Source organism: Ciconia boyciana, chromosome 24, assembly GCF_034638445.1.
Source record: "Ciconia boyciana chromosome 24, ASM3463844v1, whole genome shotgun sequence".
NCBI lineage: Eukaryota > Metazoa > Chordata > Aves > Ciconiiformes > Ciconiidae > Ciconia > Ciconia boyciana.
In genome coordinates this window covers 5,461,396-5,488,276 of record NC_132957.1, presented here as the reverse complement: position 1 = coordinate 5,488,276, position 26,881 = coordinate 5,461,396, and the positions used below count along the sequence as shown (strand labels likewise).

At 42.0% G+C, this 26,881-nt stretch overlaps 1 protein-coding gene across 5 annotated transcripts; it reads left to right on the top strand.

Moving 5' to 3' along the window:
• Nucleotides 1–193: 193 nt before the first annotated feature.
• On the top strand, nt 194–26,881 carry DAZAP1 (DAZ associated protein 1). Of its 5 annotated transcripts, none has more exons than XM_072845948.1 (13): nt 194–362; nt 6,446–6,486; nt 6,936–7,102; nt 7,423–7,488; nt 8,123–8,233; nt 10,621–10,669; nt 15,195–15,277; nt 18,634–18,787; nt 20,305–20,334; nt 20,764–20,904; nt 21,814–21,996; nt 23,946–24,079; nt 26,300–26,438. In XM_072845948.1, exons 1-12 carry the CDS (start codon nt 331–333, stop codon nt 24,068–24,070), a joined length of 1,182 nt encoding a protein of 393 aa, XP_072702049.1. In that variant the 5' UTR covers nt 194–330; the 3' UTR covers nt 24,071–24,079; nt 26,300–26,438. The 5 variants fall into 5 exon arrangements, with proteins under 5 accessions (XP_072702049.1, XP_072702050.1, XP_072702048.1 ...); XM_072845949.1 differs by having other exon boundaries at nt 195–362; nt 23,991–24,079; XM_072845947.1 differs by lacking the exon at nt 23,946–24,079 and having other exon boundaries at nt 195–362; nt 8,126–8,233; nt 26,300–26,881.

The following is a 26,881-nucleotide window of genomic DNA, read 5'->3' as shown; positions in this document are numbered from 1 at the left end:
GACTGCCCTTCCCGTCGGCCCCCGCGCGCCGCGCCGCGCCGCTCCGCCCCGCCCCTCCCTGGGCGCGGCCCCGGAGACCCCGTAGCGAGGGCAGGTGCGCGCGCAGCGGCGGTTGGCGGCGCTGAGGGAGCGCGAGCGCGCGGCGGGGGGGGCCGGGCCGGGCCGGGGGCGGCCGTTGCGCAGCTCGGGAGCGCGGGGGGGGGGGGGAACGGGGCACGGCCGGACGGCGAGGAGCGCCCGCCCGCAGCCCGCGACCTGCCGCTGGTGTCGCCGCCGCCGCCGGGGGGAAGAGCCGGGCGCGGCCCCGGATACCGCCGAGGAGCCGCCGCCATGAACAGCGTGGGAGGCGCCGACGAGATCGGGTGAGGAGAGAGGGGGCGGCCGCCTGAGGAGGCGGCGGGGCGGGGAGGGGCGGGGTCCGGCCCCCTTTCCTGCGCCCTGAGGCGAGGGCCGCGCCGGGGCTTCCGGGGGTGAGGGGGCGTGCCCGACCCCGTCCGCCGCCGGTCCCGTCCGCCATGCTGGGCCCCTGCGGACCGGGAGGGTGCCCCCCCCCCACGTGACCGGCCCGCGCCGGGCTGCGGCGGCGGCGGCAGGTGCGCGCGGCCCAAGGTCACCCGCGGCGCTTCCCGCGGCCTCCCGGGAGCCCCGGCCCGGCCCCGCCGTGGGGGGGGGGCGGTTTGTTTTCCCCTTCTCCGTAGCTAGCGAGGGGAGGGGGTGTAGAACCCGCCGTTGACTTTGTTCCGGTGACTCATCAGGGCTTCCCCGCCTGTCCCCGGAGGGGCCGAGGGCCGGCGGGGCCGTGGGGCAGAGACCTTCGCTCTTCACCGGAGCAACGGCAGGACAAAGGCGGCGGCCGGGAGCCTCCCCTCGCCCCTCGCTTCCCTCCCCTGTGCCGCAGAGGAGCCCTTGCGCTGCGCCTCGCTGCCCTTCCGAACTTCCCCTCTGCTCAGCCAGCCTCCTGCTAGCTGTCCTTAGGCGCGGGCGGCATCTCGGTCAGAAGAAGCTGGTCTGGCTTTAAAGGCCTCCCAGAGATTTTGTGGCTTCTTCAAGCTGATAGCCTGACATAGGTCTGGCTCTTCTGCGACGTGTTTAGGATGGTTCTACTTCAGTGCTTGTATTCTAAAGCCTAAGCGACATTTAAACGGTGAGACTGTAGACTTGGCACGTTAAAACTGAAAATAGCAAAAATAAAATAAAATAAAATAAATGATTGGCTGCTTAGCTTTCACTAAAAGTTTTGGCACAGAACACGCGCATCGTAAGCGGTCACCTTTTCTGAAACTAGAGTGGAAGTGAACCAGTCTTCTGTTCTTGTGCTGTCTCCAGTGCGTAGTAAGATGCTTATTTTCTGTGCGTGCTCTTAATTTGTACAGTCTGAAAAATACAAGAGGCAGGACAACTGTTTTGAATATAACACGTTTCGACAAACAACACATATTGCATGAGGCGTGTTTAAATGTGTGGGTTTTGCTCTGAAAGTATTTTTATTTGGTCCTGGGCCTTAATAACTGTCTAGTGCCTTATGAGAGACCTGATGAGCAGCCTCCTGTGTGCCGCTGTTCTGGAACTGTAGGTGAGTGCAGGATGCAAGTTACTCAAGGAAATATCGTCAGCTTTCATCCTGAGCAGGCCTGGTTGCCACAGAGCTTGTTCCCAGTTGCATACTGCTTAGATTTTGATCCTTCTGAGTTGTAATCAGATTTGAAAGGATTGGATTTTAATCAGAGATGTTAATTGTCTTTATTCTCCTCCCCCAAAAGTGCTCAAAGGGAAAGGTGAAAGCGTAGAATAAACTGCGGTTTTCATCAGCTGCCTGTAGCTGTGTGAAGGAAGCTCTATTTTGAAAGCTGTTGTGAGATGCAAGTCTTTATAGGAAGTTCTGAATTTAACCGCTCTTCTAGACAGAGATTTTAAGTTAAGAGAAAATAATACTTACGAAGGCTGTAGGCCTTGCAGTCGTGTTGCTATGAGTAGGTAGGGCCTTATGAACATTATTCGTTGTAATTAGTACTTGGGACTATTTTGGGTGAAAGAAAGTGCTGCTCTGAGATCCTCCTGTCCTACAGGATGTAGCTCATTGGGACTGTGCTGAGAGGAATGATAGATGTTACTCAAACTGCCAGATTATTTTACAGAGGCAAAGAGTTTGTGATTTTGTTGAGTTTTGGCACTTTTAAAATACCTGTGCATGCTTTGTTACTAATTCTGGGATTATCTGCTTCAGTGACAGATACATGTATGGTAGAAAAGAATAAATTAGCAAGTGAAATTTTGTCAGGAAATAGTTGAAGCGGAACACGTGGGTTCGTGAAACTTGGTTAAAACTTATTACACGTACTGTAACTTCTGAAGAGTCGTCATTCTGCTTCCTGCTCCCCAACAGAGCACTGCGAGGAACACTGCTGCTTCGGGTGTCCTGTGACTGTCAGCGTCTTTCCCGTACTGATGCGCAGTGCGCACCGTCATGCCATTCATGCTGGGAAGAAATAGGCTAGTGTTTTGTGTTCTCATCAGGCTCATGCCGGGGAATTGCTTTATGTTCTGTTGGGGATGGACTAGAGCAGCCTTCTAACGCTGCAGCGTACGTATGTAGCTTTATGGAGGTGTATGTTTTTGAGGGTGGTATAACTAGGTATGAGGACAGTGATGTCAGCAGGCTCAAACTGATAGCATAATTTTAATAACTACCAGCCCGTAAACTGTTGGAACAAAAAGTTTACAGGAGGCAGCACGCGTAAGGCCTCGTGAACGGGCTGGTGATGCAAGCTGAATGCAGGGGAACGAACGCTCCCCTTGCATTATTTCATACGACTGTCTTGCCTCTGACAGCTGTCTGGTACAGTATTGCGTCTGGATTTTTGTGTTGGGTAGGGATTAGTTAACTCTTGCATTTGCTCAGTGTGTTCGAACCAGGCTGTGGAGGAGTCAAAGGCCAGGGTAGTCCCGGCTTTTGGCATTCTATAGTGTGCATATAAATAGAAGCCATGTATTTACATACAGCTGCTGTAGTTGACCTTAGGCAACCCTGCTTTTTTGTTTGTTTAAATGTATGTAGGGTGACTACAAATAATTAATAATGGAGTTGGGAGGTTTCAATGACCACTGACTGTGGGTAGTCCTCCTTCCTTGCAGACAGCTTGATGTCCTGTCAGAATGCAACTGGTATTTTTAGATTGATCTTATATACCAAGCTATCAAATGTAGTTTAAAAAAAAAATAAATCCCAAAATACAGTTGGTTGAGAAAATGTAGCTAACACACAGTCACGGCCATCAAAACTTTAATCTGAGTGTAGCATTAGGGCGGTTATTTTTTTCTTTGCTTTTAGGAAATAGTTATTTCCCTAAACTTTCCCTAAAATAATGAACTTCCCCTAAAAGAACGTTCCCTAAAATATTGGCAGAAGAAAGAGCACACAGATTTCTGCGTGTGTCCTGTATGTGGAGGGGAGAGGTAGTAAAGGGACAGTCGTGGCAGCTCCCAGGAAGTCTGCGTGTGGTGACGACTGTCAGGTGAAGTTTGGCTGTTCCCAGAAGACGACCTGTTGCTGAGAACCTGGTGTCGACTGAGCTCTTGGCACCAGTGCCACGAGCGAGGCCTTTGCCAGTAGAGGGAGGTGGGGGGAGCTTTCCAGTCCTTGAGGAAAACTTCGTCATCCTGAAACATGCAAGTAGAAAACAGGCCTGCTTTCAGAGAGGGTTGGTAATGGATGAAATGCCCTGCTTGTGCTTTATCAGAAGTGTGATGGTGATGCAGGAGCAGATGCAGCCGCTGTCTTCTGCAACACTGGGAAGACTGTACTTTCTTTGCACGTTAGTATTTCAGTTATTTTCTGGCCTGCTTAAGAAGATGCTTTGATCTGTGCTTAACAGTTGGTCTCTTTTTTTTTTTTTTTTTTAAAGATAAGACTTGGGTGACACTCAACTAGCGACTTAGAAATAAAATTTCCCTCAATGGAACGAGACTTGTATGTACCACGTAATACTGAATTTAGTCACCCCTTATTTTCGTGTGTAGTATACCTGCACTCTTAAGGCATTGGTTTAGTCACTGCTGGCTGTTGCGTAAGGGGCATGATATGATGCCGTATCACAGAGAAATGAATCAAAGTGGAAAGGGGCTGCTGGTTTCTTCTGCAGCTGCCCTGCTATGCAGGACCTTCTAGGTGCAAGGCTTTCGCTTCACTGATGCTCCCCACGCACCAGCAGCTCTCTCGCTGGGGGGTGGCTGATTTCTTACTGCAGTTTCTGCTCCTGAAAAAAGCAGGTGAGAGGAAGTTTAAATTTTTGTAGTTGTTAGGAGAACCTCAACTTCTTCCTTCCCTTTAAGGGAAGGTGCACTACTTCCCAGCCTCAGCTCAGCTGCAGCTGTACTCAGATTTATCTGTGGGTGAGTAGAAGACCTAGAAGACAAAGCAGGCTGTGGTTCCTCTCTTTGAGGACTGATAAGAGAAATAGAGGGCATCCTCCAAAGATAAACTATCCCAGCACTTGTCTGTGCAGACCCGAAAACTATTAACAGAAGAGCTTTTGAGTTGGTGCTTCTTACTGAAAAGGGCCAAGCGTTGAGGTGGCTTTGAACTAACCTTTAATTATGGAGTAAATTACTTTGCCTGGAAGTTCTGTCACACCCTGAGGTTGATAAAGAGTTGCAGAGCAGGCAGTCTGGCATCTTGCTGCTCCTCTTTGTGCACTTGCCCGAGTACTTTGGCGTGCTCTGACATGAAATGGTGCGGATTTGGATGCTCTTTTCAGAAGATGGGGTTGCTTCAGATTTGACTGAAGTTTTAAGCGTGGAGTTTAGTTTGGGTTTTAGCCATGACTTTCTCATCCATTTGGAGATATCTCTAAACTAGATTGTGAAATGGTTTCACGACTAATTGCTGAATTAGTCCTACTCTGTTATTTAGTACTTGCCTCACAAGTTTACCTTCTATCTTAGACTTGAACTTGGTAATTCTACTTTTGCTTTCCTTTAGAAGATAATGGTAGACAAAAGTGATTCTGACTGGTCTTTCTAGGTGAGCGAGGGAGTAACACATAAAAGGAGTGGATGAAGGGGTTTTGTTTGTTTTAATCAGCAGTTTAAGGACTTTTCTTTACCAGGACAGTGCTTTGAGAACACAGGGGCAAGGAAGCCTGAGGGCTAACTTAAGCTTTTTTGATCAGAGGAGGGAAAAAACCTCATATGTTTTCTGTTTTACCCAATTATGCAGCTAGAGAACAAGTACAGAAATTCCAGGTGATGCCCGAATCCAACCGCTGCATCTAGTTCAGCATTCCTTTGTGTGGAGTCTGGTTCTTTTAGCTGTGATTCCTGTTGGCCTTTGACCTTCTGGAACATGAAAGTTGGCCACATCATCTCAGGGCAAATGCACTTACGTTGCTTATTATTTGTAAGTTGGTATTAAATAACTTCAGCCCCCGGTGTTATTTTTCATATGGTGATACCTCTAAATGTAGGAGATGGCAATGTCAAGTGTGTAAACTTCAGTCTGGTGTTATTTTTTAACCTGTTTCGGTTGTCAGTTATCTTTCTGGTAACGCTCAGTGTTAGGTAGCAAATGGACGTAGGAGAGCCCATCTGTTCTTTGAACTTGGTTTCGGAAGCCTAATACAAGACTGTGCACAACTCTTGATCATTAACCTGGGATTAAAGCAGTTAATGGAATGGGCTCAGGTACTTAAACTAGGATGTCTGGTTTTCTGTCAGTTTGCTTCATCTCAGAAGTTTTGGATTTTGTTTCTGTCCTTAAATTGGAACTGCGTGGACCCTGCAGCTGTTTTCTTCTGTTGCTCAGAGAAGTAGCATAAGTAACTCAGAGCCCATGATCCAGGCCTTGACAGGAATCCAAACATCCCATTTTGATGGGGGGGGGGGGGGTAACCAGGTAGAATGATTTTATAATGGTGTTCTCAGATCGCTTTTCAAATAATTTTAGTGATGCTTTGTATGTATTTTTCTGAACTATGAAGTGTTCTGTGCTGGAACTCCTTTCTGCCCCAAAAGAGTGAGTAAATGTACTTCGTGTGATGTTCTATGTTTTGTTTTTTTTTTCCCCCTTCTGGCTATTGTAATGATTTCTCAAAGCAACACTGCCTTCTCAAATACCTGGGAATAAGAAGTTTGGAGGAATTTAGGCTTTTCTGATATTGTTGTCTTCTCTTTGCATAAAATAATAAAATGTATTCCTGTAATAAGCTTACAGTCTCTGTTCATGCTTGTGGCACACAAAACAGATGCTTCACTTTTCTGTGTATTTCATGTATCTTCATGAAACAGAAGGTAATAGTCCCAAAGAATAGTGAATTCTAGTGAAGAACAGGCTTTGTAGTGTATTTTGGAGGCCTCAGTACCGCCAGACCTCTTCAGAATAGCTGACTTCTGCGTTAAATGAAGCATCTGTCTTGTAGCACCCTAAAACTGCTGTATGCTTCAATTGCAGAAAACTCTTTGTGGGTGGCTTGGACTGGAGTACAACACAAGGTAAGCTATGTATTCTACAGTCGTTGAGCCAGGCCTTTGTGAACAGCAAAACAACGTATAGATACACAGCTTTTTAACAGGCAGGACTGTGGTAGGAAGATTTGGATGAGATTGTACTGCTCTCTTCTGTTAATGGATAAAATTTTCTGTGGAGAGAGTTCAAATATATGTTAATCACTTTTGGGTTTATATTTTCTATCAGTGTTTGATATTGAAGTTTTTGTCAACTCAGAAGATGACAATTTTTTATCATTGTTTTGCTGTGATGCTACTTCTCTTGTGTGTGAGTGGAAATAAAGCAGTTGTTCAGAGGAAATAAAATTTAACCATTTTCAAAAGATGAGTTTGAACTTTTTTAGCTGATTGCTTATCTTTTGTCTCATGATTGCGAACACAGCCTGGTTAAAGTTAATATCTGGTTCTGTTTAATATATGCTTTTTTTTAACAGAAACTCTTCGTAGCTACTTCTCCCAGTATGGAGAAGTTGTAGACTGTGTAATAATGAAAGACAAAACAACAAACCAGTCTCGAGGATTTGGATTTGTCAAATTTAAAGATCCCAACTGTGTGGGAACAGTACTGGCCAGTAGACCTCATACGTTAGATGGCCGAAATGTAAGTTGCTTTTGTGTTTTGGCTTTTTTTTTTTCTGCTTCAGAACTTTCTGCTCCAGACTGCTTCAAAGATCTGTTTTAAATTCTAGCTTCTTATTTGCAGACTGGATAATGTAAAAGTTACCTGGTTGTTGGTTTTAACTATTTATTGTAAGACAGCTTTAACTCACTGATTTGTGTCACGTTGTAGAAGCGATGTATTGACGATAGCTTTGATCTGAGGAGCTGGATTTCAGCAGTGCTGTGTTCAGCTGCCATAAACGTAACTTTTAGAACAATATTCTGCACGCTGAGATCTGACCAAACTGGAACTTCTTCCAGATTGATCCAAAGCCATGTACACCTAGGGGGATGCAACCAGAAAGGACACGACCGAAGGAAGGATGGGTAAGGAAAGATACTTGGTGTATCCTGCCTGTTTTCCAAGTTTTGGCTTACCTGCTAGCAGTTTAATTGAATTCACTTGGGTTATATCCATGTTTTAAAATCAGGAGTCAGTATGCAGGCCTTGAGTGTAAACTTTATTTCTGAAAAATGTCTTCTACTTAGACTTCTGTGGTAGGACTCCCAGTACAATACAGTGTTAATGCACATCTTGTGTTTGTGTCAAACTCAGTTTGTGGGTGTGGTATTTTCTTAAGCTCTTAGCAGTACTTTTAGTTGAGTTCTTCAGATTTTGAAACAAGTGCCTGGAAGTGCACTCTCGGGACTGATGCTCTTTTCCAGCCTACTTCACACCCTACAGGTTAATATGATTTCATTAGAAGATGAGTAAATGGCCTCAGAGCACAGTCCCTAGTTTTCTGATCTTCTGAAGAACAGAGACTGGGTTATAACTGTGGACACTAAACTTCTGAGCTCTGAACACGCAGTTGTTTCACTTTAATGACTTAGGAGACTTCAAGCCTGGAGACGGCTCCCCCTCAACCTGCAAGAGACCATTGTTCATGTTTAAATGTAAAATGATCGAAGTAGCTAACTTTATTGTCCTTCTGACTGAATTTTTTCCTCTTTGATTTAGCAGAAAGGATCCAGGAGCGATAACAATAAATCAAATAAAATTTTTGTTGGTGGGATTCCTCATAACTGTGGCGAGACAGAGCTCAGGGAATACTTCAAGAAATTCGGAGTGGTGAGTCATTCAGCATGATGGCAGTTATCAGTCGGTTGCAAGATGCTTTCCCTCCCCACTGCCTTTTCTCAGATTTCGTCAAGCTGTCAAATTTTGGGTTAATTTAGACAAACTGCTGTAGGGACATATTGAAGCATTTTGTGATAAACTGTAGTAAACGTTCATCATCGTGAAATGTATCTTGCTGTTTGTCAAAATCTATTGCTCTGATACGTAACTTACTTTGCTGCTTCTGTCTCCTCTTGTTTAAGTCTACCTGGTGCATTATTCTGTTCCCTTCTTGCAAAAACTCCTGAGTTGAGTTGGCTTAAGAATAATTTTTTTCTCTTTTCAATTGATAACTTACAGCTTGGCGATTAAAAAATTGTTGTTGAATTTTTTTGGGGGGGAAGGAACAGCGAGTACTTCAGTGAGCTTATGTCTAAGATCTCGTCTTTGACTGTGTACAGATAGGTTAAACCTTGCAGTCTCCTGCCATTATTTTGGTAACAGTAGTTGCTTTTAAATCATCATCTGGAATCAGCTGAGTTCTATTGTCCCTAGAACCTCCATTCTAGAGATGAACTACTCACGTTATACACCTGTTTTTAATTCAGTTTGTAACCTCAAACTGAAGTAACTATATCCTCTGATTTTGGTGGTGTTTTCTATTTAGTTCTAATTCCCATTTATCCCAGCTACCATTGCCCCTTTAAGATGGTGAACTATTGAACTAAATTACTAAATTCAGCTGTGAATAAGTTTGAGAAACTTGAAGATTGCCTGAGTTAAATTCAAGACTGTGCCAATGGATGTGAACTTGCCATCTTTGAGTGGCATTTAGTGTGTTCTTTTGATACTTTTTTTTCTAATCACCTTTCTCTAAGATCTCTTCTTAGTGGCAGCAAAGGATTTGTCGATTCTTTCTCAAGTGGCTAAGTTTATCAACAGTACTGTGTTTAAAATCTGATTAAGATAATTAAGAAATATAAAAGGCAATGGCTAACAACTGTTTCTTTAGCTTGAAAGGCTGCAGTAGACTTGTAAATAAAAATGGGGGAGCATGTTCCACAGCTGTGGAGCATAATTTCTAAAGGCTCTTCCTCGCAGACTTTTGGCTTTCCAATTCTGACCTCTGGATGGCTTGGGAGATACAGGGTTATGTTCCACCAAATATAGAAGGCAACAGCCATTAAGTGTAAGTGCCTTTAAAAGTAAGTAGTAGAACTTTAACAATAGTGTAGAAATTGGGGAGTCTGTGTAGCATTCTTAATGAGTTATCTTTGGAGAAGTAGAGGCTCTTATATATGTTTTGTGAAGAGGCAAAAGCAGGCACTGAGTCTTAGACATGGTAATTACTTGGTAAATAAGACCAGTGTGAAGAAGGGGATCCAAATGTACCAGTGGGGAACAAATCTGGCACTGTCACATGGCATAATCCCCAAATACAACTCAGCTGTTAGCTTCCAGTAGGATATATTCAAGTGTGTATCGTGTAATAAGTTGAAAAGTATGTTTTCCAGCTGTAAGTAAACAGTGAATTTGCATCAGATTTTAAGCTAATTCAAGGGATTCTAGTAAAAAACATCCCAAGGTTGACTTGAAGGAGAAGATGTGATTCCATGACGTCACACACATTTTGTGACTGCTTTTCTGCATCTGAGAAGCCTAAATGCAGTTCCTTTCAGCTGTTTTAATATTGCCTCTGACATAAGTATTACACCTCTGGTTTTGTTTAAAATGTAGCTCACAGTGGTGCTTATTCTGAAAAAAATCTTGAAGCCCTCGAACAGCTTGCATTTTCCTTTTTTGTGTGTGGTTTGTTTTTTTTAAGTTAAAATCACACAGATACTGATCATCCATAACTTAGGGGTATTTTGGTAATGCTGTTTAAAGCATCAAGTTATAACTGGTACTGTGTGCCACACTGATACTCAAGTCAGTAATTCAGAGAAGCCATGCAAATTCTTAAACGTGTTTGGAGTTAAAGCTGCTTTTCATGTTGAGAGTGAAAATGTTTAAAAATGGAAAAAGTAATCTCTTAAGAAGCTACACTGATGAATAGTATGTTGAAAACCAGAAACCTTTGGGGTTTTTTTTATAGGCTATAGTGTGGGTATAAACAGTGTAGCGACCTTAATGCTAGATTAAAATCTTAAGTGTGATGAGACCTTAAAAAGCCGCAATGTAGCAGCTTTTCAGAACAGATGAACTCAGGCTTTTCTACAACTCCCATAAAGAGCAATATTCCCAATTTGTTTGCACTGCACTGGGACAGCCTGGTATTGATGGCTACATCGAGCATTTAATTGTGCTTTGTGGATAGAGTGCGGGAAACCAGCCTGTAGTAACTGTTTATAACACTCCCCTGGTAGCACAGTTAGTAGAATTTCCCTTCTCTCTTCCAGGTCACTGAAGTTGTAATGATCTATGACGCAGAGAAACAGAGGCCCCGAGGTAAAGGCTGATCTAGTTTGTCCTTGAAATTTCTTCATACTCTCCTATAGTCAGATGGCAAACTATTTCACACCATCAGAAAAGGTAGACTTTTTTTTTCTATGTTGCCTCAGGAAAAAGAATAATTCACTGGGCAAATATCACTTAGAGTCTAGACTCTTCATCTGCAGCTTTAGTTGGTATCTGTGCATTTAAAGTCAGATGTTTCATGTTCATTTATGGGGTTTTTGCTAGTTTTTTAGTTGAATTAAATTTGATTCTCGAGCCGCTCCTGTGGCTTAAGGTACTATTGGGGGGGGGGGAAATGAGCAGCCTTTCCTCCTGTTCCACACGAAAGGTATGTTGATGTCTGTAATTGCATGGGGGGGATACTCCAGTTCAGAGTGCTTCTGAACGTGAGATTAGAACAGAATCCATCCATTATACGCCTTTTGTTTTGCTTAAATGGCTTCACTCAAAATGAAAGAAAAACACTTCTTGAACTACACAAAATAATTCTGAAATATATATTTTAATTGGGACGTATAATCCCTGTATGCTAGACTGCTTTTTTTAAGAGGAAAAAAAAAAAAGACTGGATGTTTCACTAGACTATTTAATCAAGTTGGTAACCTTTGGTCAAAATATGAAGCAAGTTTCACGTCATTCACCTTCCATTGCATCTGTCATCTGTTTGACAATTAAGAGGCAATATTTTAAATACGTGAAGCTTAGTTGCACTGACCACCTTGTAGCATGTTCTACATGCTAGAGAATAGTTTGCCATCTGAACTTTCATTTCTCTTCTGACTCATTATTAAGAAATATATTCTTCACTTCATATTTATTAAGCTGTTAAGTCTTAGTTTTATTTTTAATTTAGACATACATCCTTAGTGACATATTTAAGTGTTTCATAGTAAAGTATGGTAATGTTAAGTAAGTTCTTTTTTTTTCTTTTCTCTCTGTGAATTGTTTGACTGTGATTAACGATATCTCTTTAGATTTCTTCTCTCTAGGTGATAATTTATCACAGAGGTACAGGCCAGTTCCACAGTCAGAGGAGGGACGGGCTTTGTCTTTTATTGGAGTGTAAACGAAGTTTCAATATATTTGTTTTTTTGTTTTCTTGCTTTAGCTATCTTAATCTTCTTTCAACAGATACTTTTTATTTAAGCAGAACATAAATTCATCTATTTAAATGCTCTAGAGCATCTGATTTTAAATAGAGGAGGCAGTGGAGGCAAAGATACGGGCATCTGAGTACAATTGGTGGTTGAAGTTCTGAAATATTTCAGTAATTATTGTATCATCTATATCTTTGTAATACTTAATCCCAGCCTTGCAGCCTCTGAGCAAAAGGTACTAAAATATCATGCGTGGTCTGGATTAATCCTGGTCTCAATTAATGGCTTCTCTGCTTAACGCTGTACTAAAAAAAAAAAAGAGGGCTTTGGGTCCACTTCCTAGGAGGTAGCTTAAAGCTGAAGTGACAGATGTGTGCAGGTTTGAAAACCTATCCGTCTCCGTCCAGTGTGCAGATGTACTGCAGAATACTTTCTCCCTTAATTCATCTGACTTCTTAAACAGTGTTCCTGAATCCTGTGTCTCTGGCTTTCCTTTTTTTTCTGTTACATTCTTTTACGTAGTGTGGTAACTAACTGTCATCTCCAAAAATGGCCTTGTTAGTCTTTGGGGGTGTGCTAGGAAAAATTCCTCATAGTTTGTACTCGGTACTCCTGGCCATGTGTCCCAGAACACTCTTCCGCTTGCCTTCTCTCTCTGATCTGTATTCTGTTGCATAGAGTGCTACTCAAGTCTATACACTTGTCCTTTTAACACCATACCTAAATTACTACATATTTATAAAATTTAAAAGGCCAATTCACTGCCGTCTTCTACTCGTACCATTCTGAATTCTGCCTTCTTCCATTAACTTTCCCATCCTTGCATTTTGAACAGACCCCTTACTGCATGTCTTTTTACTAGTTTGCTGGTAGGAGGAGGGAAAAATTATCTCTGTTACTAATCCCTGTAGCGTTCGTTCATCTACCTTCAGCTTCTCACACTGGGAACCAGATTCTCGGGTAGCGTCAGAGCTACAGTGATGCCCTTGAGGAGCCGGCTGTGTGTCTTCAAGCATCCGAGTCGTCTTTGCTTACTCGCAGTCCCTACCTACTTCTGTTAGCTCTCCTGCAAGCAGCGCTTTCATCAAAATTCCTTTCAGAGTCCCAAGTCTAAGCGCAGCCAGCCTCTCTGCATCTTAAAAGAAACAGTGGCTTTGTTGCAGTCTCTGCTTCTCATGCTTTCTATTCTTGGCTAAACCAACAACTGTGAAGTAATTTACAGGTTCTTGCTGTGTTTGTTCTCTTCTTCCCCTTGGCTGCAAACCAGCGTCCTTGCTCTGTTCGGTAGTCCACTTGGATTCCTGCTAAATGCAATTAGTTTCTCTAGTCTTCAATAAAGTCCTGTCCTTCAAAAAATAAAGCTACTGGATGATAGAATTCATCGCTTTTACTGTATTTAAAATTTCATGTTGTTGGAATTTTGCTGTGTATTGTACTCTGATTTCTTCGCTGTTCCTTATCTTGTGGTGTTTGACCCTTTTAAATCCTTTTTTTTTTTTTCTTTACTGGCTTCCTCAATGACCTCTTACTCTCCTTCCTTCTCCCCCTCCAAACCCCATCCCCATCCCACAATCTGTTCCCCTCCTTCAGTCTTCTTGGAATCAAGTTAAACGAGCAACCTTCATATGTAGATGGTATCCATCGTTTTTCTTTCCCATGTCTTTTTAGGTAAAGGCTGTAATACTAAATGTGTGATTTAAATACAAATACTTTTCTTTTGGCTCTAATACTTAGATTTCTAGTTAACCTCAGACAAATATATTGTGATGAAATGCTGCTCTCAATTTTGAGGCTGCTTTCATCACAGGTCAACAAAACTTCGTTTATACTGCCAGTCTCTTGTGTGTGGGAAATGCTAAGTTTTTTCCTTTTTATTTTAAGTTTATTTTAGTGATGTCTTTTGCTCTTGTTGCTGACAGCAGAATTTGACCTGCTGGAATCTATTTTGGCCTGTATCTTTGTGTATTTTTTTATATATATAAACTTTCTCTACAATAGGCCTCTTTGGGCTTACCCAACCCAGTTGGATAAGCTTAGAGAGACACTAACTGTTATAGATACTGTATTTCTGTTTAACGCTTTAGAGCAATATATGGCTGCTGTCAGCACTAGCTGCAAAGCAAAATGCAAACCAAGGGGGAAATCTTGGGTTTCAGAAAAGCAGAAATGCATCCATGTTCCATATGCTTTTGATGCCGCACCTCGTTTTTCTTTCTAATTTTTATTGCTCTGCCCTTAGCTAATCTAAAGAATGGCACAATTTATGTACTGCATGTCTTCTTACCTTTCCTGGGATTTGGTTGTTACACCAGCAACGAGTGGTTGATGGCATGAACCAGCCTCCGTGTTCTGTGAGATTAACCACTATTTTGCCACTCTCTCGGCAGTATCGGCAGCTACAACCTAAGTGCAGTGGTTCTCAAAGTGTGACCTCAAAAAGCGATTTAGTCCTGGGGCTTTGCCTCTTTTCCAGCATCTTCTACAGACATCAGACACTCCCCCGCAACCTTTTCAAAAGCTGCTGGATTCAGCTGAGCTGCCACCGTTGAGGGCTATGGGCAGATAAAAGGGAATGAGCTACCCTTGGGGATCTGGAGCAGTTAGCAATGTCTTGGGCAAAAAGAGGGACTGAGAAGTGTTGCATAGATCTTCAAGAGAAAAGCGGCAGGAAATATAAGAAATAAAATAGATTAAGGGACGTGACGGCAAGTATCGCATTCTGTGTAAGCAGCACTTCTTTAGTTGGCAGGGTTGCTGTGTTGGAAGGAGTAATGTCTATTATGTGTTTTTTCTAAGGCGTGGAAAACTTGAGAACCTCTGATCTAGGTTGTTAGTTTCTGAAGCTTCTCATTCATCCATGGAGTGGTAAAATTTTTCATGCTTTAACAGCTACATTTCAAAGACAACTTTCTTATTTTCCACGGAAAATATTCCCTAATTGGAAGAGCGGGATAAGGGATGGGAGGAAGTTGCTTTGCAGCTTTGGGGAACAGGGAGGTAATAGATTTTCCTCGGGAACCTAGTCTGAATCACAGATAGGAGCAGCAAAGTTGCTTGACTTGAATCTGCTCTCCCACAAGTATTTTGTTTTTAATCATGTGGTGCAGTTCTATTTCTGACTATATTAGCACTTTTTTTCCATTTCCTGGTAGGTGGGTTAGGAATATAATCAAATTGAAAGATAGTTAACAAGCTCAGTTTGTAAGTTGCATGTGTGAAACCAAGATGAGGCATTAATTGCCTAATTACAGGAAGTATCCATTGCAATTTTCTCAGATTGACTTTTTTTGAAAATTTAACACAAGTCTCGGTTATCTGAAACCCCTGCTTGAACCCTTGGTCCGCCCCTAATACTGTTCATCATCCTGTTTTGTGTCACAACACCCTGCTACCTTGATTCACTCTTCGTCGTTGGCTAGGTTTTGGATTTATTACTTTCGAGGACGAACAATCAGTGGACCAGGCTGTCAACATGCATTTTCACGACATCATGGGCAAAAAAGTGTGTAGTTGTAGTTTTATTTTACCTTAAGAAAGAACCAAGTCTTGGGCAACTAGCAATTTCACTGGTGAATAAAAGTTATTGATTCAGTTAGGCGGGAGAGCATGTATGTCCAAATTCGAGGCTTTATCCATGAAGGTGGGGAAAGTCTTCTGAGTTTGCTTAAACAGGCGAGAGAGGCAGTTAGCTTGTGGCTTAGCCCATAGAAGAGACAGATCTTGAGAGCCTGAGAGCTCAGGCTGTGGGCTGTTTTGTTTTGGGTAAGGCCTTGTGCTGACAGACCTGGGGGGCTGCTCTGGCTGAGCTTAGCTTACATGACATGGCGTTGATGATGGCTAGCTTTGTTTTGAGCACTGCTTAGTTGCAAGGATGGAAGTTAGTTGTTTCCAGCTGTTGAAAATCAGAGTCCCAATGAAATCTGAGTTGTTCAAGGCTTGGTTTAAGATACCACTCCTTCAGATGTGTATTTGATACTCAAATTTTGAGGTGGTGTGAGACAATCTACTTTATATAATCTTAAACTTAAAAAGAAAAATAAAAAACATCATGAAGGATTGGTTTTTTAAAAAATTGGGTCACTTACTGTGAAACTTTGATACAACCCCACGTACTCTATATAGTATTTAACCACAATGCAGTTAAGTGACCTCTGGTTGTTTCATCTTCATACTGTGTTGTCAGCAAATGGATGTTTGATAGGGAGGAATTTTTTAGGCTTGCTTTGATGTTACTCAGCAAGGAACCTGCTTGTACCTGTGGAAAAAAACCTAAAAGCAAAGTAAATTGTTGCAGGACACCCAAGGTTTATACAGAGAAAGTAGCAACTTCTTAAAGAAAAATTAACCACAGGAAATTCTGGTAAATTTAAAGTCCTTGCAGCTTTACAGTATATCCACAGTTTTTAAAGTAAGCGTTAAAACTGCTAACCTTAGAGTGAACAGATTTCAAGGAAACACAAGAACACTGTCACTTTCCTGAAGTTATTGCATTGTATAATTTTGCATTGTCTTTTAAGGTCTCTATATGTGCTGATATTTCATAAGCATTTATTTAGCTAGCAGGGGATATATTCTTGCATATCAGTGGAATTTTGGTTAACTGTGCAGTATATAATGCTTTTTATTCCTATGAGCTTGTTTTGGGGTTGAGGGGTGGGCTGATTTCCTAATAATGGAAAAGAAGCAAATGAAGAAATGTGCTTGTGTAATCAAGAACATTAGTGTATGTTCTTGATTACTAGTATTTTCCTCTTGTGAGCAGCGAGCACTCCCAGTTGTGAGCAGATGCGCTGACAGCAGTAAATTTACATGGGTAAATGTATGAACTATCTATATCCTGTGTACGTCCTCTGATCTTTCCTTGGAATTGCCTTCAACTTACACGAACCACTTAAATGAGAGGTCACATCGCAAAGCAGCATGCTAGATACAAATAGGAACAAAGGGTGGTACGGCTGCTGTAGTGGGTCTGGGAAAGTATGGAGAACCCTGGTGAGCCTTCGAAATGTCACCTCTTATGCTGCCGGTTTTCAGAGTACGTCAGCACTAATTCAGAGTTCTCCATTGTTTCCCAAACAATCTCAGTACCAAAATGAAATAATCTATTTTTGCCCCCCCCCCCCCTTTTTTTTTCCCCTTTCAATGACATAAAAAGCAGAAATATGCAGTGTTTTTTCAGCTAGGAGCAACAGAGATGCCTCATTTCTTGGTGTAAACTGGGCTTTAGGCAGGCGTAGAATTTTAACCTCGCTGCTAAGAATATTGCACAGGGATTTTTCAGTCCTCAGTTTGGCAGTTCACCGCTTCCAAATGTGCACTGAAAAATTAATGGGATTCTTCCACATAGATTAATGAACTCCAGATACTCCGCTCTCTTCATTGACTAATAATGCCTACTTTAAAAATGGTATCTCTTTCTTTTTGGTAATTAAAAAGGTATTGCCGAAATGAATCCATATGTTGTTGAAAGGAAAAAAAAATTAAAATTGCAAGAAGGACTCTGCTTTTGTAAGCAATAACTGAATTCCCTCAAGGCAAATGTGTTAAGACTCATTAATTTGAGTCCTTTGAAAAATTCCCTGGGTTCCTCTCTGGAAGGGCCTTCAGCTGACAGAGATTTGGTTACTGTCATGTCTCATGTCCTTGGGGCATCTGCAGCGGGGTGGGGGCGGGGGGCTTTGTCCTTGCCTTGTGCCTGTTTCCTGTTTGTTCTCTGACATGAATGGTTTTTAAGACATGGCAGGAAGAATTCTGAATACTTTATTTTCCATACTACTCAGGCCCATTGATGATTGAGATTTATTTTCTTTGTACTCTGGCACCCATTAAAATTAATCATAAAATAAAAAAGACTTTAATTCAGCATGCATGAGTGCTGAGAGTGTTTCATTAAATCAGAAACTGGATTTTTTTGAGAGGTTTATATTGAATGTGCAGCTTATTTTAAGTAGGTCAAATGCACTTACTCGATGGCTTGGAACACTAGGACATTTTATCTTTGAATAAAATAAGTTAAGCACTGTGGCTTACTAATTTTAAAAACAGGAGGGCTTTTGTCACTGACTTAACACAGTATGAAGATTTGCTTCTTATTGACTCAACTGTCCATTTTTATTACTTGCATGTTTGTTTACTTTTTTGTTAGATGTAATGTAAGATTCTCTTATCACATCCATTCCCTCTGACATTGTTTGAGTTAATTGAGATTCTTTAAGCGTTAGCCTGGGGAAGGTAAGTCTTTATCTTCCATTAGACATTTAAATAAAATCTAAGTTTAAAAACAAACAAACAAAAAACCAAACAAACAAATGTGTGTTTCTCAGGTATGAGCAGAGCTGAAATTGTAGTTAGATGGGGTGGGTTTAAACTGTAACTTCAAACGGACCCCAAACATGTTTGAATGGTTAAAGCATTAGTACCCTTTTTCAGAGCGTACTCTTTACTCAAAGTTCTTTTTTTACTGCAAATGTCAGCTTTGTAACTCCTGCCTTAAATGTTAAATTAGTATGTAAATAATTTAAAAGATTGTGCCTTTTTTAAGTGAAGAGCCGTTGTAAGAGGGTACTGCTGTTTTAAGATTAAAGCCAATGAATACTGTACTATGATGAAATAGAAGTGATTTGTAGGATGTGTTTTACTTGAAATACCTCAATAGTAGGACTTGTAATGTCTTACCATCATATATATTGTACCTGAGAAACATTTTAAATTACTGGCCTTAAGTTTAATAATTAAGTATTTAGACATAAGTCATAAGATGCTAAGTGTAGTCTTAAGTGTAATTAAGGGTGTGTGTGAAGGGAAGGGGGGTATATTAACCTGCACCATCTCTCCTAAATGGCGACTCTGTTTGTTTAGGTGGAGGTGAAACGCGCAGAACCTCGTGATAGCAAAAGCCAAACTCCAGGGCCGCCCGGTGCCAGTCAGTGGGGAAGCAGGATCATGCCAAGTGCTGCCAATGGCTGGGCAGGTCAGCCCCCTCCGACCTGGCAACAAGGATATGGCCCTCAAGGTACTGCTTTAGTCATCTCAGAGTCACTGTCGCAAGAGAGTCTTGCCTTTACAGCTTACTGGTAATTTGCTCTTACTGGTGAATGACAGCATTCCCGGGTTTACCAATGCTATGACTGTGCTGGGTTATTGATAGCGGAACTAAAATTCCACACGTCAGTCCTTCCCAGGTCTGCTGAGATTGTTCCTTCACTTCTTTTCCCAAAAACCTTTGTTTCATAGGGCAGAAGCCAGTGGGTTGTGCTGAGTCTAGCGTGTGTCCCAGGCAGCGCTTGGCCTGTTCTGTTTGGTTCTGCCTCTCCCCAGCTAGAATCGGCATGGTTTTTGGTAGTGCAGAGAAGGTGTTGCGAAAGCTCAGCGGCTCAAGTTGTGACTCCAGCTGTGGGATTGTGGCCTGCCTGAGACCCTAATGAAATTTTTTTGTTGAAATATGGGTTTTCAAGGATGAGGCAGTTTCAGAGGAAGTTATAAGTAAAATTTGAAAGGGATGAGAGAAAAACAGATGGTCTTGTCTTTGGATTTTATTGCTTAATGTAGCCTGGAAAAATAACAAGCAGCTATGGGGCTAGCAGTGGTGCAGGGGAGCACTTACTGCATATAATTTTCTTGATTTAGCTTGAACCCTTCAGGGCTGAAAGGAGCAGCCATGTGTTTTGGGCTTGATGGCTATAACCCCCACAAGATTTTGTAGACAGGATAAATATGCTGAGTTCATCCAAAGACAGTTTTGATAACTTATGGAGAAATACGGTGGTATAATTGAGTTGCGTTTGACAGAACAGAACTTGCTTGCTCTGATATATGAGAAATTTTCACCTGGGGGGCTAACGGGAGTGTCACCGCTTCATCTATTGCCACAATAGATGATACCTCAGTGGAGGGATTGCTTGTTTCCCCATGGTGCTTATTAACTTGAAAGCTGCAGCTGAGGCTTTGACATTCTGCACAGATGTGCTAATCTGCAACCGCGCAAATTGAGAAACTAGATTATTTTCAATGTGGTTATTTGTAGAGAAAATGATATCTGATCTAATGGAAAGATTAATGTAAAACATAAATGCATTTATCTTTCAATCTTAATGCTGCAACGAATGCAGAAGATGATGTTTTTATGGTTCAAAAACTTCAAGAATAACTAGGATAAACCTGGTAGTATATTAAAAATGCTTTGGATGTGTAGTCTGCTGTGATTCTGAGTATTTTTGTTCTTTCTACTAGTACAGTTTCTTGCACTTGCTATGCTCACAGCTCTTGAACGCTCCATCTGATTTGAGTTTGGAGACTGCTGTCTATTCTTTGTGTTATTTGCTGAATGATTCAGAGTCTTTTCAGAATTGCATATTCAGAAATAGTCCAAGACTGTTTCTTGGACCATAAAAATAGATTTGTAAGGGACACTGGGAGGATACCCAGTCTATTCCAGAGCTCAGAGCAAGATCGACTTTCTTTTAAATCGTTCCTGTTTCATAGGATGGAGCTTCAACGCATGCATAAGTTGCTTTTTTTGTTCTGTTTTAGGGATGTGGGTGCCAGCTGGACAGGCAATTGGTAAGTACATTATATGGGACCAATTTTAAAAGAAAAATTCTACTGAGTGAGGGTGCGGTTTCTTTAAGAATTCACAGTGATTTGTGGATTTCTGTAGTATTTAACCTACATTTAACAGCTTGATTGAATTTGTCCTGAAAGAACGAAGGAGAAGATAGTGTATTCTTAACAAATGGGTAATGGGAGCTGACATACATTCTGCTGTTGCCAACCACACTAATTTGTTATCAAGGAATTACATTCTAAACTGCAGTTATTTACAGTAGGGATACTTGGAGGACAAATATTTCCCAAAGTAAGAATTCACAGAAGGCTGAGACTGCGTCTGAAATCTATCAAACAGCTTTACCCCGTCTAGAGGATGCTGACTTAAGCAGCAACTTTTCATTATTAAGCTGCATTAGTTCTTGGTTTCTCCTAATTTTCTAGGTGGATATGGACCACCTCCTCCAGGAAGAGGAGCTCCTCCACCACCACCACCATTTACCTCATACATAGTCTCTACCCCTCCTGGAGGATTCCCGCCTCCACAAGGATTTCCACAGGGCTATGGCACCCCTCCACCGTTTAGTAAGTGACCTACAAGAGTTTGAGTACAGTCCATCACCAGATTCAGTTTTCAGTTTTTGCTCATCTTTCTCTGGACTTGGATTTTTTTCCCCTATATTTCATTTATCCTTAGATGTTTTGTCTGGATTGTATATTCTGAGCTATAATTAACTATATCAGTATTTTTGTCTGTGAGTTGGGTTAGTTTTTTCTTGGGTGCAGTAATCATTTATGTTCTCTGTTTTAAATCTGTGTTGCTAAACAAATGTAGATTTATTGTGTACCCCTATTACGACATCAGAGAGAAAGGTTAGACATTACTGTGCGGTGACCTAGCCTAGACACAGGCTGGGATTTTTGGAGAAGCTTAAGGAATTAAGGTCACAACTGGCACTGGAAATGTAAATAGGATTTTAGCATCTACCCCCTCAGGCCGCCTTTTGAAAAGTCTAGTCACAAACCTGGTTTAAAAAAGAAAGCAGAAAATAGCACCCAGTTATCTAGAGTTGCTTGTTCTGCTACAAAGAAACCATTTGTTTGGGATGTCTTTTTTTTTTTTCCCTCTCCTTAAGATCTTGAATAATATGGCTTCCTCGTCTCTCATGTGCGCGTGCAAGCACACAGAGTTTGGTCCCTAGTTCTACTTTATCACTTTCTCTTTGCTGGTTGCTGATGTGGCTGCAGTCTTCCTTTGGGGTGAGATTTTTCATGTTAGAAGGTATGTTGTTGGGGTCTTCTAGCCACAGTGGTTGCCAGAGTGTAGGAGTGAATTACTGCATGGCCAGCTGTAGGTAACAAATGTTTTGGTTTGAATAGACTTACAAGTATTTAGGAAAAAAAAAGTTGTATCGTACTCTAAAGCCAAGGACGAAGTCAGGGTGGTGTTTACCTGTGTCTTTTCACATGTATCATACATTCCTCGTGTTTCAGGTTTTGGTTATGGCGCTCCACCTCCTCCACCTGACCAGTTTGCCCCACCTGGAGTACCCCCTCCGCCTGCCACTCCAGGGGCAACACCACTAGCTTTTCCACCACCACCACCACCATCTCAGGCAACTCAGGACATGAGCAAACCCCCAACTGCTCAGCCAGAATTCCCTTATAGTCAGTTTGGTAAGTAACTGCATATAAAATAAACTCAGCTTGATCTTTCTCCCTTTCCTGCTTTTCTTTTATACTTAGGTAGAAAGTCAGTGTTCAGAAACAGTTTGCTAACACCGAAGGCACTTCTCTCCAGGATGGGAATGCCAGCCAGCAGCTCTCAAGTGATCCTTAAATCACAGAGTATTCTAGCCAGAGGGTATTTTCTTAATCAACTGTACAACATTGCTTGTATGCTGTGAAATAGTCTTCAGAGACTTGTGCACTGCTAGGATAAGTTACTGATTTGCACTCTCCCTGAATCTGTAGTTAAAACTTTTTTTCTCCAAGAGCTTCACGGAGCTTGTAGTTGACTTTTTTGTGTAACTGACTTTGATCAAATTGGAGAACAGACTTCCGAGAGGAAGAATAGCATCGAGAGGCAAGCAGTACGGGGTATAAGAATCCAAGCTGCATGCCTTTTCCTCCCTTCCCTCCATTGCTTTCCTGTCTTATCTCAAGTTACAGTTCTGTCAGAAGTGTGTAATGCTTAATTGTGCTGTATGGATAACTGCTTCAGATAGCTGATAGAAGACATTGATGTAACAAGTTTTAAGCCAGGCAGACAGTACTACCAAAAAAATAAATTGCTAGACAAGTGCTTGTGCTCCTGAGTAAAATTTTGGCTCCTCCCTGTGGAAGCTGAGAGGGAGTTCTCGTCTCGCTCTGCCACTCAGCCCTGTTTTTGAGCAGTGTTCTCCAAAGAGCCATTTGTGGCATACTGTTTTTTTTGGGTTTTTTTTTTTTGGAGGGATTGTAATTGGTCCCATTTTACTTCTGAAGTGAACTTTTTGCATGCAGTAGGCCCATGGATTAAGACTGTTCCCCACTTGAACAAGTTCTCCATGTGTGTTAGTGCCTGCCTGCTTCATTTAAAGTGCCTGCAGAAACTGTTAGGAAATGAAATGAAATGTTATTGAAACTTCGTAAAGGTGTTTAAATAGATGCTATTCGAAGTTCCAAAAATGTAAAACTCTGAAGGAAGATTAGCCTTTCCGATGTGTTTGTAAAGCAAGCATGTGTTCTCATGTTCAGGAATTTGGAATGTTTTTCAATTTGTTTGTTATAAACACAGTTGCTTGCATAGATAGCTTTGCTCTTGTGACTCAAGAGGAAGTTTTTCTTGTCTTGCCAGAACTTGTCTCTTTCCAGACTCTTTTTGAAGGGGGGCGGACCCTACTAAGTAAAGTATAAATCTGTGCACAATCACTTATATTCAGTGGGGAGCCAATATTTGGGCTGTGTTGGAAGTTTAGGAAAAATCTGCTTTCCAACATAGTGGAAAAACTGGGGAGGAGGGGTTCCGGTATTTGGTGTGTATAGTACCACTTGCCTCTTGTATATTCTAGGAAGCCTCTTTGCCAGTGAAGTATTTCAGGTGCTCTTAGTCTCTTAAGAGTGCTGGTAGGGAGGGGGGAGGGAGGAAGATGTGTGTGTTGTACTGCATTTTGAGGAAGAAGGCTGGGAAGGTTAGTTGTTTAAACCACAACTGCAGTTAGTCTCTTGCCTCAAGAGTGCTTTTCTAGCCTGAAAGCTGTTATGAGTACAAGTGCTAACAGGGATAGAGGTGTTTAATATGCTACAGTACCACTGAATTGTCCACCTGTTTGTAAAGCTATGTGTAAAATCTTTTAAAGTTTTTTTTAAAGAGCTGTAGCACTTCATGTGATCGCAAATTAGTTAGCAGCATTGCTGTACAATGGGCAGTCTAGCTGGTCTGCATGTATTTACATAAATGCATAAAGCTTATGGGCTTTAAAGAGGCACTGAGTTATCTAATCATTGTGGCATTTTAAGATTTGTCCTGGCTTGACAGCATCTTAAATGCTGCTATGTTTACAGCTAGGATGAATGTAAACACTAGTAAATTAAACACTAACACGGGTGTGTCTCCCTCACCCTGAAAAATTATCTCTGTACAGGGCTCTCTTGGGGTTCGTCACCCTGGTCTCCTCATTTCTTACTAGGGCTGGGTACCTATTCTCAAGACCCTTCAGGCTACGCGCCAATACTTTGTTTACACTCTTATGGTCAGGCTGAGCAGTGAGAAACCTAGGTAGGTGGTGCCTATTTACAACCAATGCTCTTGATATATCTGCGTTTGGGAAATTAACTTGTGTTTCTTGCAGGGTCTCTTTTAAGAGGGTGGGGGGGAACAATGCGGCTCAAATGTTTACTTTTGTGAGTAAGGGCGATACAGTTCTTTACGTTCATTAGCTGGCTGAAGTGAAAACTCACGACCAAAGTATGAATGACGCTGCTGTTCGCTTCCCAAGCTGCTCCGCTGGCGAGGCTTTATCCTGTGTAATCGAACTGAGCTCAGGTTCTTAAGCAAGACTGTAAAACCGTAACGGTCGGCACAGTTCCCTTAGAGAGTAGAGGTGCTGGTGCAAGCCGAGTGCTGCAGCAGGAATTAAGAAAGCGGGGAAGACAAATATGTACTTAAATGTCTGGCTGTTCAGGTTTATGCTGTAGGTTTCCTTTGTGATAAACAAATTGAGAACGGTGGTTTCCACCACTTAATGCTGTAACACTGCAGTCTACAGTGAGAATAACTTGATTTTTTTTTTCCTACTCTGAGCGTCACCCCTTGGCAAACAACTAAATTGTATTTTTGGTTGCCTGCTTATCTCTGTCTGAAAAAATGACTGGATTAGCATTTTGAGCTGAGAGAGGGCTGCGATAGATGTGTGTTAAGGCTCATTAGTGGTAGGAAGTCCTGAGAAACAGGCAGAGCTTGAAATTGAAATACTGAAGACATGCTAAGAGACTTTGTTTTGGATTAAGAGAGTTAAACCTATTTTAAGCCTGCATAGAAGAGAAGCAGAACTGCAGAAATGTACTTAGTAATTAGGATTCTTAATACCATCTTTCATAGCAGAGGCTTGCAGTGATGCCACTATTATGATTAAAAGTCGTATTTAATTACGGGAACTTTTATTAAATTTCTCAATTTCTCAGTGTTCTTAATTTACATCTAGTTGTCTCTCATATTGGCAGCAAGAATTGCAGCAAGTCTTTTGTCTTCACCCCTTCTCCCTATCCCCAAATTCCGCTTGCTCTACACCTATTCTGAATCTGGTCTTCGGCATGGATCACGTGCAGAGCGGTGGTCGCAGCCTCGCTGAGTAGGCAGAAGGACAGTGTGGCAAGAGAGGAGAAGGGTTTAGTTCCTCAGATTGAGGAAGAACAAGTTAAATGTTAACGTGCAGCATGCATTAGTGTAAACTTTAGTTGAGACACAGTACCCGTTCAGACTTAAAACTAACTGAACCCGGACGCATTTGGTGGTGTAGGGGAGGTGGGAGAAGGGCTTTATAGTTGCTTACGACTGCTGCTTCTCCCTAGCCAGGTTAGAAGTCTTCGCCACCATCTGCAGTAGCGATAGAGTCAGGTTTTGAAATGGAGCTTTGTTTTTTGAACTTGCAACAAATATACTTCAGCCTGCCCGTGCAGTGAGCTTTCGGAGAGGGATGTTAGTTCTTTCTAAGGACAACTTTAGACCGAGGGTTCCATTATAAAGTATGTAATGGGGGCAGTAGCCGCAACCTTCTGGATTCTGGTTTGCCAACTTTGTCCCCTGATCTTTCAATTTACATTTTTTGAATTGAGTATTCCTTGAAAGAGAGGCTGATTAGTTAATGAAAATAAATATTCAGGCAGCAGTACTCTGTTTTTGAAAGGGAATTTAAGATTGTCTTCTCCAGTGTGTCTTTTCAGCAAAGGAAGTTTTTTGACTGTCCAGGGAAGATGGTGAAGCTGACTGTACAAAGCCAGAGTCAAACAACTGCGCAGTCAGTCTGAGGTGCTGCAGTGTAATAGCTGTGAGGTTTCCGGAAAAACGTCCTTGCTACATCTTCATCTCTGCTGAACCTGACAGCGCTAGCTTTTAGCCAAAAAACAACCCAACCTGAAAGAAAACAAAAAACTATTCAGAATGAGCTGACAGCAAACCTGCAAGCCACTTCAAGCTTCTGAACAGCCATAGTAGGATAGTTTAACTACCAGCCAGGGCAGGATTACCTCAAAAGTGAAAACTACCCTTTCTGCATACCTATTCAGTTCTGCTTTTTGCCGTTTCTTCTGTATGAGAAGGTAGATAATTGCAAAAACTGAAAGCAGCTGCTTATCTTCATGTGTTAGACCGAGGCGGTTGTTCCCGAGGCCGTGCATGGGGGGGGGGAGCGGTGCCAGGTTCTGAATTTGCACCTCTGTTGTTGTCCCTGTGGATGATACTGGAAGCTTAACTCTGCTGCCTCTTTCCCCTTCTCCCCAGGGTATGGACAAGACTTGAGCGGTTTTGGACAAGGCTTCTCTGATCCCAGCCAGCAACCCCCTCCCTATGGAGGCCCCTCGGTGCAACCCTCCAGTGGCCCACCCGCAGGAGGAAGTGGTTTTGGACGAGGACAGAACCATAACGTGCAAGGATTTCACCCCTACAGGCGCTAGCGTGGGCTGGCAATCAGGGAATTCTGTCCACCCAGGGATGTCTGGTACCAGCTGAACCCAGGAATCCCAGACTTCTGAACTTGTGACAATCACATACTTGATGGAAGAAAAACCTAACAACATTTTTTTTGGGGGGTGGGGGAAGATGGCTTCTGAAGGCAAAGCTGTGGGTGTTTGGACTGCAGTTTTTAAATATTTTCCTTTCTCTAACCCATCAGCACAAATAAAGAAAATGTCACTGGTTCAAACTACAGGGTTTTAAAAATGTCTTCAGCTTTAATTCAAAACTTCAGGTTTCTTTTTTTTGAAATTATTTTTCCTGAGCCTTTGTTTTACCGTATATTGTAAACTTTTATGTTTAAAAGAAAAAAATATATACATTTACAGATTGTGAAATTTTTAAGAGAAA

What these genes read in the sequence shown, in the direction of transcription:
- DAZAP1 (XM_072845946.1), top strand. Translation starts at nt 331, where the DNA reads ATGAACAGCGTGGGAGGCGCCGACGAGATCGG. An exon ending in GGACTGGAGTACAACACAAG is followed by an intron (nt 6,487 to 6,935) that starts GTAAGCTATGTA and finishes TTTTTTTAACAG; the next exon opens with AAACTCTTCGTAGCTACTTC. An exon ending in ATACGTTAGATGGCCGAAAT is followed by an intron (nt 7,103 to 7,422) that starts GTAAGTTGCTTT and finishes AACTTCTTCCAG; the next exon opens with ATTGATCCAAAGCCATGTAC.